Source organism: Piliocolobus tephrosceles, chromosome 11 (assembly GCF_002776525.5).
Source record: "Piliocolobus tephrosceles isolate RC106 chromosome 11, ASM277652v3, whole genome shotgun sequence".
NCBI classification, from domain to species: Eukaryota; Metazoa; Chordata; class Mammalia; order Primates; family Cercopithecidae; genus Piliocolobus; species Piliocolobus tephrosceles.
Window position 1 is genome coordinate 45,515,294 of NC_045444.1, and position 13,609 is coordinate 45,528,902.

The 13,609-nt window shown below is 36.8% G+C and overlaps 2 protein-coding genes across 10 annotated transcripts in view; one reads left to right on the plus strand and one right to left on the minus strand.

Moving 5' to 3' along the window:
* Positions 1–2,896, plus strand: part of MARCHF7 (membrane associated ring-CH-type finger 7) — a 57,572-nt gene extending 54,676 nt beyond the window's left edge. For 4 of the 9 annotated variants that reach the window (XR_002732639.3, XR_004229202.1, XM_023217380.3 and 1 more), the window contains one exon: positions 1,340–2,896. Coding sequence is in view for 6 of the 9 variants with exons in the window: in XM_023217380.3 (XP_023073148.1) it covers positions 1,340–1,408 (69 nt within the window). In the remaining 3 variants the exon portion in view is untranslated. The remainder of the gene's footprint in view (positions 1–1,339) is intronic. The other 5 variants (XM_023217378.3, XM_023217377.3, XM_023217379.3 and 2 more) reach the window with 3 other exon arrangements.
* The window catches only part of CD302 (CD302 molecule), a 25,368-nt gene continuing 14,436 nt past the window's right edge, over positions 2,678–13,609 (minus strand). Inside the window, exons 3-4 of the mRNA XM_031936415.1 lie at positions 12,158–12,220; positions 2,678–6,084 (exon numbers count right to left, since the gene is read on the minus strand). Coding sequence (XP_031792275.1) covers positions 5,882–6,084; positions 12,158–12,220 — 266 coding nt within the window. The 3' untranslated portion in view covers positions 2,678–5,881. The remainder of the gene's footprint in view (positions 6,085–12,157; positions 12,221–13,609) is intronic.

A 13,609-nucleotide genomic window follows, 5' to 3' on the forward strand; every position in this document is an offset into this window, starting at 1 on the left:
TTTTTTTTTTGAGATGGAGTCTCACTCTGTCACCCAGCCTGGAGTGCCGTGGCGCGATCTCGGCCCACTGCAAGCTCCGCCTCCTGGGTTCACGCCATTCTCCTGCCTCAGCCTACAGAGTAGCTGGGACTATAGGCGCCCACCACCTCGCCCGGCTAGTTTTTTTTTGTATTTTTAGTAGAGACAGGGTTTCACTGTGTTAGCCAGGATGGTCTTGATCTCCTGACCTCGTGATCCGCCCGCCTCGGCCTCCCAAAGTGCTGGGATTACAGGCATGAGCCACCGCGCCCGGCCTTAATAAGCTATAATCTTTTAGTTTGGTATTTCTCAGTGATACAGCATAAAACTTAATAGAGTTTGTATCAGTCATGAGTTAGTTATATGCTTGTGTCATTTATTAAATGGATTAAATCTATTAGTGTTGCATAGTTTTTCTATGCTTTGCCCTAGGTTGATTCCATTTGTTGGATGCTCTTAATTTGTCCAGTGTAAATATAAAAAGAGAGTGCATTCAGCCTCTTTGCCCTTGATAATGGGGGAAAGATGCTGGTTAGATGTTTATTTTAGTGAGCTTGCATTTTCTTTCACAAGCAAAGCAGTTCATAGAATTCATAGTTTTATACTTACTATGTCTTTCCTAAAGACACCGAGGATGCTTTATTTTTAACTCTTGAGCCACTAGTGACTCTTGAAAAAATTGAGGTCAGAAATGTTGCAAAAGTGATAAGTTTCTGACAGTGTGGAGACAGGGGAATAATCAACAGTAGGTTTTTACTGAATCCAATTATTTTAATTTAGGCTGTGTCTATATGAAGCTTTTTTGACTTACTAAATGAACTTTTATCTTGGCATTGTATAGACATAGCTTTGATGTAAATTGCAAGAACACCCATAACCTCTTATTCTATGTACATTTCTTTTCATTCTCATCGGATGCATCAAACATGCAGCGGTAATAAGCCAGATTCTACTCAGGTGTGTGAGAGCACTTGCCTTAAGTTCACTTTTTTCCTAGTGTTTATATATCATTAGCTACTATGAACACAGATTGATCTCAGAAACATTTTAGAAGATGCTCTTGAACCACATTTTTAAGCATTTTCATTTTTATAAAAATTGATACAACATTACAAAAAGATGTGGGGGCGGGAGCATTGTGGTTGGGCATCACCCAGTCAAACCACCCTAACCCTGTCATACAACTTATCATTTTGATCAAACAGTATACTAAATTGGGATTTTTGTTTTTACAAGTCATTGCTGTTCTGGCTTCATATTTACACTTCCCATTCTTATCCCCATTAAAATCATTCTTGATCATCCTGTTTTCTTTCAACAGCTTCAGAGGATGATTCCGAAGAAGATGGAGACCATAACAGGACATTTGATATTGCCTAACTTCATATAAGACAGATGGATGATCTGTAAACACAAATGTTTATTAAAAATGGCAATTAAATATAAATTACTTTTGTGGGGGAATGCCTAATAAATACATTTACTATATATAAAATGAATATATACATACACATGTATGCCTGTATATATATATTCATTCTCAATTGTTGCTGAATTATAATTCTGTTGGACTTTTTAACATAGCAAATCTGATGTTTATAAACTGGTAATCAAAAAGGTTTTTTTCTTTGAGTGGGGAAGCATTACCCTTGTTTTAAATAAGCAATGCCTATCAACCCTTTTTTTTGTGTTCTGATTACTGTAGTCTTATTTATGAAAAAAGATTTGTGTTTTACTCTCTTGCTAGTGAGAAAAGTGGGACAAAATATACTTTTGAAATAAAATGCTATATGGCACCTAATTATTTTTTCTTTTAAAATGCCTTAAGTTGCAGTCTCATTTTGATAATCATTTGCTTCCAGTGTTTAAAAATTTAAAAAAGAATGGGGAGAAGGTTATGAGAAGAGCATTATATTAGGTTTCCAAATTTAATTTGAATTCCAAATTCACTTAGCAATAAAATCTAATTTTTAAAAAGTATATAAATATAAAATGTATAAATGATGGATAGATTTTTGTATTGATTTGCAAAATGCAGATTATATTTGATAGGCTATAGTATGTAGATATTCCTTTTAGGAATATTACAGCTGTAAATTATATGAGACTTGCCAGTCAAATGCTGTTTGGTTTAAAAAAAATTATTGCAATCTCGAGTTAATGGAATATTTTTAAATCCCACATTCAGAGTTTAAAACACTGGTTTTCAATGTGTTTTTTAGTGTTGTCACTTCTTTATAGATAAATATATAAATAACCTGTTTGGATCCTGGTCGTTTCTAACTGTTCCTTGGTAATTCTGAGCATTTATTTGATGACTTAATATTTTTCACTACCTTTGGAGAACAGATGAACATTATTTACCACGAATGGATCTATACTGTGGTCATGAGTTGTGTATACTTCCACAACACTGTATTTTTCTTCTGTTAATACCCTTAGGATACACTTTAAAACACCTTAAGGTCTGATGTTATGGCAACAAACTACTTTTTCAAACCTAAATGGAACCATGTAATTTCTCAAGTGAATGAACAATTTGCCCACACTTAGTTTGTTGGTCTTATGTAAAACATTGGCTCGAAATAAAGTGCACACTGATTTATTTTACAGTTTGAAATGTTTCCTTTTAAACTGGTGCTCGGAGAAGACATCAAACTTCATAACCAATAATTTTGTTAAAATTGCAAATCTCATTTTAAGCAGTAGTATAAATGTTCTAAAATATTGCTCACCTCTTGCCAGTTATCTTTGCATTGTCTGTCTTAAAGCAAAAATATAAAATTTTAGGGTGGTAGTTTTAATATATTCTGTGGGTCCTTAGGGATGCTTTGAATTTGAAGTATATATACTTTTAATAAAATTCAGTATGACAATTATGTTCTGCTTAACCCATAAAACTTTATTTAAAAATTTTAACTACATGGTACAAAACATTGATTGGTATGCATATAATTCTGTATAGTTTTGTCATTAAATGCTAAATGACAGTGATAACAATGGCTTAAGCTTTACAGTATTCTTGTAGTTCCCTAGTACCACTTAGTATTTAAATATTGTCATATAGCTTCAGATTATCATGTAAATGACAGTAGAGGAATTAGAGAAAAGGCTTTCATTGGTTATCAGTTTTAAATTCTGAACAAAAGAGACCTTACACTGCTCACTACAAAGAATGCAATTTTCTAAGAAAATGTAGTTTAAAATGTTATTCTAAATATCTGCCAAAGAATTATAGTTATTACTAGCTAAAACAAAGATGTTGAAGAAAGCAGTTTCTACATTCTGAATGTAGTAAACAAGCCTGCCTGTGTAATCCAATTATCTCTTGACTAATGAGTAGATAAGGGGCCCGTTATAGATGTTCTGGTATATAAAGAAAATTAAAATGTAGGCCGAGCGTGGTGGCTCACGCAAGTACTCCCAGCACTTTGGGAGACCAAGGTGGGTGGATCACTTGAGGTCAAGAGTTTGAGACCAGCCCAGCCAATATGGCGAAACCCTGTCTCTACCAAAAGACAAAAAGCCAGGTGTGGTGACAGATGTCTGTAGTCCCAGCTACTAAGGGGACTGAGGCAGGAGAATCGCTTGAAAGCCTGCAAGGCGGAGATTGGAGTGAGCCAAGATTGAGCCACTGCACTCTAGCCTGGGTGACACAGCGAGACTCCATCATATATGTATATAGCACTTCATTACCAGAGGCCTCTTGGCCTGTTGAAAAATGAAACCAAATATTGAACATTAAATCAGAGTTTAAAACAGCTGTTTTGGAAGAGCTGCCATTAGGTAGAAAGCATCAAAACATACAAAAGAAAGTTGTGTGGGAGTTGAGTGGAAGGTAGGATTTAAGGGCAGCACTGCCCAATAAAGCTTCCTATAATGAAAATGTTCTATGATGTATGTTGCCCAGTGTGGTAGCCACCTACCACCCGTGATTTGAACACTTGACAGTGTGGCTAATGTAATTGGGAAACTGGATTTTAAACTATACTTAATTTACTTAAATAGCCTCATGTGGTTAATGGCTCATTGGACATTGTAGTTCTGGATGTTTGAGAGTGTTGCTTTTAAGTTGGACTTAATCACTTTCCTACCCAAATTTTACTACTCCGTTAAGAACTCCTTTAGAACTCTTAGTTGATATAATATGCCATAATTTTACTTTGCCTGTAGTTCTTCAAGGAGTGGTACAATTTGGGTAGGAAAACCAGGGAGGAATTCCAGGATAATGTTCAATATTGACATTAGTAATAGTCTATCAATAATAAAATAGACATCTCAAACACTACACCACATCTCAGAAATGTAAGGAGCATGCTTGTGCTTGTGTAACAGCTGGTGTAATGCCTGCATTTTCAGTACCACATAGCCACACTGTTAAGTTTTCTGTCACTTTTTAGTTACTCATGTCTCATTAATGATAGTGCTGTTAATTGTGATGAGTGTTTTCGATTCATGTGGTCAATAAAAAGATTACAAAAGCTGGGACTTTGTTGCCATTAGTTAAGCTAGTGAGATAGTATATCTCCCCATAAGAAAGTAAGATAATTGATGGGGTGTGGATTCAGGAGAGGGATTACTTTTCTTTGAGCTTCAGACTTCTAAATATAGACAATATACTTCAGTCAGTAATGGATCACATATAGAACAGTGTTCCCTTAGTAGTCCATATTTTTACTGTGCCTTTTCTATATTTAGATACACAAATACCGTTGTGTTACAGTTGTCTGCAGTATTCGGCACAGTAACATGCTGTGTAGGTTTGGAACAAAATAGGCCATACCATCTGGGTTTGTGTAAGTACAAGCTGATTTTCACACAAGAAGATTCCCTAACTATGCATTTCTTAGAACGTATCCCCATTGATAAGTGATACATGACTAGTTTATGTGAAATTTATACATTCTATCTTTCCTGTTTTTGATTTATTGATGGTGAGGAAAATCACTCATTTCAGCTTTTTCATTTTTTTTACTCCCCAAATGATTTTCACCTTTTTCTTTAAAATGTACAATAAATGCACTGATAACTTTGATCATTGTCACTACAGTTGTACTTAGTGTTTTTCTTCGGTTTTTGTTTACACAGTTTTCATGTCGTTGAAGGAAAAATTTATAAATGCTTGAGGAGAATGAGATATATCTTGTACAGGGGAAGGTACGAAAGGTACGGTGGCAAGAAAGAAATACTTAAAGGGGCACTAGGATATATAAGTCTTAACCTAATTGCCAGCTTTCTCCATGCCATCCTGGACACAGCGATCATATTTTGTTTCAAAAGACTTACAAACATTCATTAAAACTTGAGTCATTTGTGATAAAATGGTGTGTGTAATGAAACTAAAATTATGTGGTGTGGAGTGTTAAAAGTTGTAAAATTTTCTTCATCTAAATCATAAAAGGAGATACACATTCTAGTAGAATTATCTGCCAAAGAAACAATTATCAAAGATACTTAAATGTATGGAATGTACTTAAAATCACTTATTCCCTATTTCATGTTTACTAATAAACGTATGTGGGTCAACTAACTAGAAGGGAAGATACAACAGGCAAGATAAATAGGCTGGGCTTTTATTTTTATCTGCTTCTTGGGCTTTAAGCTTTCCTTCATTCAAGTGACAGATTCTGCATTTGACGGGATGCTTAAAATCACTATATTAGATCTAAGATCATTTCTAAAACCTGTTTTTTTAATGAACCTGAAGATTCTTTTCACAACAGATGAATATATAAAAATATTACTGGAATAAGGAAAACCATTAAAGCTCTAATATCCAATGTCAAGTTTTATATTAAAATTTTTTCCCAAGAATCTCTGCCAGGGCATTTTGTTGATGTCTTAGTGCAAGATTACCAAAAACTTACTCAAATTGAACAGGATATTCATTTTCTTCTCCAACTACCAAAACACAGTCTTCGTTATAAGGTGATTGGGGTGCGGTTGAAAAAACTGTGGTGAAACGAGAATCAGAATGTTTTTTGTACAGGAACCAAATGATTGCTCCCAAAACTGTCAAAATTACTGTGCTAGCAATCACCAAAGCTGATATTAAAATATGGTTATCTGAAAAGGAAAAGACAAAAGAACATATGGGCGATTAGGGTACACAAGTTGCCAAGTATATTTTGATGAGCACAACTGTGGTTTTTTGTAAACATTTCTCTGTTGAGAATTTCCCACACTGATGAGAAAACCAAGAATTGCACATTTATTACTATCAAGATTTATATTTCTTGGCCTGAAGAATATTACTCAAATTTTCTAGGAAGTTGTGCACTTTTCCACTCTACTGAAGATCCCAAAATGGAAATCACCCAAGTATACCATGCTCCAGTTTGTGTTCCTTTGCTTTACTTTCTAAGACTACAAATTCAGACCTACTGTTCCCTTTAGGAATTCCAGTATTTAGATAATGTGTTACATTATTGAGGTTTAATGGTTCACCTGGCTTTGGAGATTTAAGATTTGTTTAACTGACAAAACACCCAAGAGCTGCAGTAAAAGTACCTTGCTTTTGGGTGTCTGCATTCATTCATTCTTTGTGTGTTTCCCTGAAGTTCTGTAAGTATGCACAGCTTTGCAGTTCTTGCCTATTCAAACCCTTGTAATCTTTCTTTAAGAATCTAGTTTAATAAACTGAGAAAAGTAACTTGGTTTAGGAGGACGAAAATACTTTTGGGCAGGTACTTGTGTTATGTATAGTAATAGACTAAAGAATGTGAAAAATTTTCAGAATAATTTTGACAGATTTTTGATTATTAAATATATTCATAATACCCATTATTTCTAACTGGTGCTTGTTAAAATGAGACCTGGAAGTATTTAAGATTATGAGATAAATCTGGCCAAATTATTTGTTAAAGTGAGGGAGAGCCATTGATATTTTTCAGATATTGATAGGATTTTTTGGGAGGAGTGAGGAAATGGTCACAAGTGAATTGTCTTTTACTCCTGAAATAAAATTTGGTAGTAAAGGTTTGGTAAGGTGTGAGGTTGGATTTGTTGGTACTATTAAAGACATTAAAATGAAAAAAAAGCCAAGAATTCTGTAAACTGAGTTCAAATGGGGTTCTTCCATAGTTTTTGGCTACGGCAACCTCCACCTTTTGGGTGCCAGTGATTCTCATGTGTTAGCCTGGGTAGCTGAGATTACAGGCACACGCCATGATGTCCAGCTAATTTTTGTATTTTTAGTAGAGAGTTTTGCCATGTTGCCCAGGTTGGTCTGAAACCCCTGGCCTCAAGTGATCTGCCCCCCTCGGCCTCCCAAAGTGCTGGGATTACAGGTGTGGGCCACTGTGCCCAGCCCCGTGGTTAGTTTTCTTAAAATTAACACAGCCCATTTTCAGTGTAGAACCTTAACTTTACCAATGTGAACACACTTTATTTCAGTCTACTAATGATTGTACAATAATCGTTTCATAATCAGTAGCATCTACGTTAAAAATAAGTATTACATGATGGTAATACAGAAAAACAAGTCTGAAAGATCATGGTAATTGAGAAATATTTACAGACTAAATCATATAGCTTTAAAAGACCTGGTATCCTAAGAACTGGACAGCATCCAAGATGGGTGAGACACAGTAAGTATATATGCTGCTTTTATTTTCACATTCTGCAAGTGACCTTTAGCCAAAGTTGACTCCAGGGGTTTTAGTTAGCTGCATACTATTAAATGTGTGACCAAGTCAGTTGTCAAGGCAACTGATGAGCAGTGTATTAAAACAATGTGTAGTTTGTATCTGGAGGTTAGGATGGTTTTACATTAGGAAGTCTATTATCCACCTCATTAATTAAAGGAAAAATCCATTGCTTGCTTGAGCATATAATAACTATTTACCATGAAATCCTACTTTTTTAAAGAAACAAAATTTAGGAAAAATACTTTTTAGCCTAACAATGTTCCTTACTTGAGGAAACATAACAAACATTGAAACAAGCTTTCACTTCTTTGTCATTTCTTACGCCCATTTAATCCATTTTCTCAACATTCTGAAATTCCTGTGGCAAAGGTCAACAGTGATCTCTTTATGACTACATGCATAAACACGTGAATGTTTTAGTTCAACCTGAGGCAACTAGATTGTTAGCGGTCCAGACTTGAAGTTATCTCCTCACTTGGCTTCCTTGACTTTGCTCTCCTGTTTTTCAGACAACTGCTTCCTAGTCATCTTTGTGGACTCAAAGCTTTCCATGGTTGATCTCAACCATTCAAGTTTTGTATGTAAATCCATAGATAAATATGTGTGTGTACCCCCACTTTACTCCCAAATCCCTTGAATTCCTGCAAATAGCCACTGCCCAGTCATCCAATCTGGAAATTATAGACTTCCTCTCTATTAATTATCAAGACTACACATTTTTCTTCTGTTTCCTATTTGCTACTTTCATGCCCTAGTTGTAACACTGATCATCTGAGGCCCGAACTATACATCATCCACCTCAAAAACTGAAACATTTTGTTGAGCTGTAACCTCAGGTTAGTTTGAGTGCCAACTGTGTGCATTTAATTCTGAGGCACAGGGTTTAAATGACTTGCCCAAGTCCATTTAGTAAGTGACAGCAAAAATTCAACCCTTCACCTTGGTCCTGATTTGTCATCTCAGATAACCTGTCCTTGAAAATTTAACTCCCGTGTCCTCTCTAGTAACCTTTGCTGAACCCAGCTTGGACTAACTTGCCCTTTCCTGTCTGTTTGCCACACTAGGTGCATCCGACTATGGACACCTTAATTCTGTTGAAAGTATTCTTCCCAAGTGAGTCTTCCAGCTTACACTTGGTATGAAGGGGAACTCCCTGTTTGCCAAGATTGCAGCTACACTTAATTATTGGGTGGTTTTCCTTGCTGCTTCAACTCCATGTTCTCTACCATTACTCCTTAAAGTCAGACTAAGCCTAATCCCTGTCTATCTACATGACAGGCTTTCACTTTGACTTTTAGGTCTTCATTCTGCAAACTCATGGCCTTATCAAATGAGGCCTTCCCTGGCCACCCTACTAAAAATAAAAAAGTACAACACCTCCCTTCTTGCACTGGAATTCATCCTTATCTGCCTATTTTCCCTACAGGGTATGTCACTATCTCACATATTTTTGTTTTACCCTTCCCACTAGAATGTATGCTTGAGAGCAGGGGCTTTGGTTTTGTTCATTGCTCTGTCTTCAGTGTCTAACTTTTTTTTTTTTTTTTTTTTGAGACGGAGTCTTGCTCTGTCGCCCAGGCTAGAGTGCAGTGGCCGGATCTCAGCTCACCGCAACTTCTGCCTCCTGGGTTCACGCCATTCTCCTGCCTCAGCCTCCCGAGTGGCTGGGACCACAGGCGCCCACCACCTCGCCCGGCTAATTTTTTGTATTTTTTTTAGTAGAGACGGGGTTTCACCGTGTTAGCCAGGAGGGTCTCGATCTCCTGACCTCGTGATCCGCCCGTCTCGGCCTCCCAAAGTGCTGGGATTACAGGCTTGAGCCACCGCGCCCGGCCTCAGTGTCTAACTTTAGGAGAAAGTCTGACACACAGTATTTACTCACTAAATTATACACACATATTTAATATAGATTTACATACACATATATACATGTAATGAATTTAGAGATTACTTTTTCTGTAGTCTGAAGACCCTATGTTGCCAGATGTTTCATCTATTCATGGTTTTGAAGCCATAGACATATTTTTGTAAATGTTCCAACTTACATGCATCTTTCTATTTTTTCCAAAGTAATACATTTACATAGCTTAGAAATCAGTTCTAGAAGATACGTAATGAAAATACTGTGCTGCTCCACTACTACTCACCTGAACATCCATTCCTTAAAGTTAACTACACTCCTGTTGCTTCAGCTATTTATCTCCATGTCTAAATAACATGCTTCTGCTACTTGATTTTTTTAAATGTAATTTAAAGAATTATATGTAACAAATGATATCTTAGGTGAGCAATAGCATTAAGTATATTCACTTCGTTGTGCTACATCACCACCATCCATTCACAGAACAACTCATTTTGTAAAATGGAAACTCCCATTTCTCCCTGACCTAACCCTTGGCAAAGAGTTTCTTGGTGAGGTTGACTACTTCAGGTACCTCATACTGTAGGTAAGAATTATACAGAACTTGGCCTTTTGTGACTAGCTTATTTTTCTTTTTTCTTTTCTTTTTTTTTTTTTTTAGATGGAGGCTTGCTCTGTCTCGCCCAGGCTGGAGTACAGTGGAGCGATCTAGGCTCACTGCAGCCTCTGCCTCCAGGTTTCAACTAATTTTTTTTTTTTTTTTTTTTAGTAGAGACGGGATTTCGCCATGTTGGCCAGGCTGGTCTCCAACTCCTGACCTCAGGTGATCCACCCGCCTCGGCCTCCCAAAGTGTTGGGATTACAGGCGTGAGCCACTGCGCCCAGCCTGTGACTGGCTTATTTTGTTTAACCTAATGTCCTTCAGGTTTATGAATGTTGTAGCATGTGTCAGAATTTTCGTCTCTTTTAAGGCTAAATGATACTCATTTGTATGTGCAGATTACATTTTGTTTTATCTCTTCATCAATGGACACGGGTTGCTTCCACCTTTTGGCTATGGCAGATGATGCTATGAACACATACACAACTATCAAAGAGATGGGTGTACGGATATTAAAGACTCCTTGCTTTCAGTTATTTGGGATACATACTGAGAAGTGGAATTGCTGGATCATATGGTAATTTTAATTTTTTTGAAGAACCACCACACTGTTTTTCACAGAGGCTGCCCCATTTTACATTCCCACCACGAGAGTTCCAATTGCTGCATATCCACACTAACGCTTGTTACTGTCTTCTTCCTATAGATGAATGAGGATGTAATTCCTGTATACACACAAACTCAACACTTCTTTTCTTCTCCTCTGTCATAGTTCTATCGTAGTAACCCCTAAACAGAAAACTGACAAAGGACTCAGATTCAGTTTTTTTTGTTTTTAGACGTAGTCACTCTGTCACCGAGGCTGGAGTGCTGCAACCTCCACCTCCCAGGTTCATGCAGTTCTCCCTGCCTCAGCCTCCCAAGTAGCTGGGATTACAGGCACTCGCCACCGCGCCCGGCTAAGCTTTGTAGTATTTAGCCTGGCCCATATCCAAATTTAAAGAAACAAAAGTTGTTTTAAAAATTCCTACCAATAATAAAGGCAACTCGATAAAAATAATATGGGTGGCTGGGCATGGCGGCCCAACGCCTTTAATCTCAGCACTTTGGGATGCTGAGGTGGGTGGATCATTTGAACCCAGGAGTTTGAGACTAGCCTGGGTAACATGGTGAAACCCCATCTGTACAAAAAAAATTATCTGGGCATGGCGACCCACACCTGTAGTCCAAGCTACTTGAGAGGCTGAGGTGGAAGAATTGCTTGAGCCCAGGAGGTCGAGACTACAGCGAGTCAAGCTCCACACTCCGCACTCCGCAAATGGGTAAAAGCCTCTTCACAAAAGATATACAAATAAATAATCATCTGAAAGGTGCTCAACATCATCAGGTAAATGAAAATTAAAGCCGCAAAAAGATCACTACACACCTGATCTGAATGGCTAAAAATAAAGAAATTGACAATATCATCATGGGATGAACATGGAGCAAATGGAACTTGGACATGCTGCCAGTAGTAACATGATTTAAGCATTTTGAAAAATTATTTGGTGGTTTCTAATAAATCTAAATACATATACTTGCCCTATGACCCAGCTTTCTACTTTCTAGAATATACTCAAAGAAAATGAGAACATAGTCCAAAAGAAGATGTATGAGAATGTTCATAGGCAGCTCTATTCAAATTAGTTTGAAACCAGAAGTGATCCAAATATCCATAAACAAGAGAATGGACAATATATGATAATTTATAAAGTATTATAAAGCTTAGGGAAAAAATTCAGTGAATGCACAATACAGATGAATCTAAAAAAAATTCCCGAGTCAAAGAAACTAGACAAAACTACATATTGTAGAATATATTTAAAATGTCGAGTCTTACTACTAAGAGACCTTTCTACATTCTTATAAAAATTGTTCTACTTTATATTACATAATTTTTAAAAGGGATCTGTAATAGTATTTTAATATGCCAGAATTTTGATATATTTTTAATTGTGGGAAAAATTTAAAGACCAAATCATTACTTACCTGATAAATATTTCCTTTTGTATGGAACTAAAATATGAAAGAAAATTAAAATTAGAATGTATGCTTTATTATAGGATTGACTTTAAACATGTTCACAATCATTAAAAATAAACCCTTTTATTAGTAGCTTAATATCGACATATTCATAGCTTAAAATCCGTATTTCTTTGCCTCATTAATTGTGTCTTGTCTGTTTTGAACTTAGTTTTTAAAGAAAGCTGTAGAGGGCTCACAACATGCATTAGCTTGGTTGGTGGAAACGAATACAGGATCTTGAGGAAAAGACAATAACGGGGTAAAGGAAAAAAGAGGATTCTGGTTGGAGAGTATAGAAAAGAAATGTCGTAAAATTAAACTGTGACCCTAACGACCTTAGTATGGATGTACTCACTATTTCTGATGTTTTGAAGTTATAGTTTAATTAAAAACTTTATTTATGTAATCGCACCATGAGGTGCAGTACCTGAAAAGAACCAATTTTTTACAAAACAAATATTTGAAGTTGAATACTACTACCATAAAACTATGATGAACATTTTGATAATCACTGTAAAACTAATAGTAGTCAAGGATCTGCTGTAGCAAGTAAAGAAATGTACATACTTCCGTATGTAAAGAAAGGAATTAAGTAGAGCAGGATGTGGAGTTTTGGTTTACAGTTGAAGTAGAAGGGGAAAATACTAAGGATGCAAAATGGGGAAATGGTTGCTTATATCATGTTTCAAGCACCCCAAATTAATATTTTGAAACATTAAAAAAAAAACAAAAACTTTTTTTGTAGGGATGGTGGTCTTGCTATGTTGACAAGGCTGCCTCAGCCTCAAAAAGTGCTGGGATTACAAGCATGAGCCACTGTGCCCAGCCCACATTTTGAAAATGTAAGTTTCTTTAATGAGAAAACATTTACTTTCTAACACTTAGAATAACAAACTGTGTAGTATTTTAACAAATATCATCAAAATACTGTTGTGGGCCAGGATAATTCTGTTCATTAAAAAACCTTCTGGGCTAGACACAGTGGCTCACGCCTGTAATCCCAACACTTTGGGAGGCCGGATTGGAGCAGACCACAAGGTCAGGAGTTTGAGACCAGCCTGGCCAATTTGGTGAAACCCCGGCTCTACTAAAAAATATAAAAATTAGGCCGGGCGCGGTGGCTCAAGCCTGTAATCCCAGCACTTTGGGAGGCCGAGACGGGTGGATCACGAGGTCAGGAGATCGAGACCATCCTGGCTAACACGGTGAAACCCCGTCTCTACTAAAAAATACAAAAAACTAGCCGGGCGATTTGGTCGGCGCCTGTAGTCCCAGCTACTCCGGAGGCTGAGGCAGGAGAATGGCCTAAACCTAGGAGGCGGAGCTTGCAGTGAGCTGAGATCCGGCCACTGCACTCCAGCCTGGGCGGCAGAGCGAGACTCCGTCTCAAAAAAAAAAAAAAAAAAAAAAAAAAAA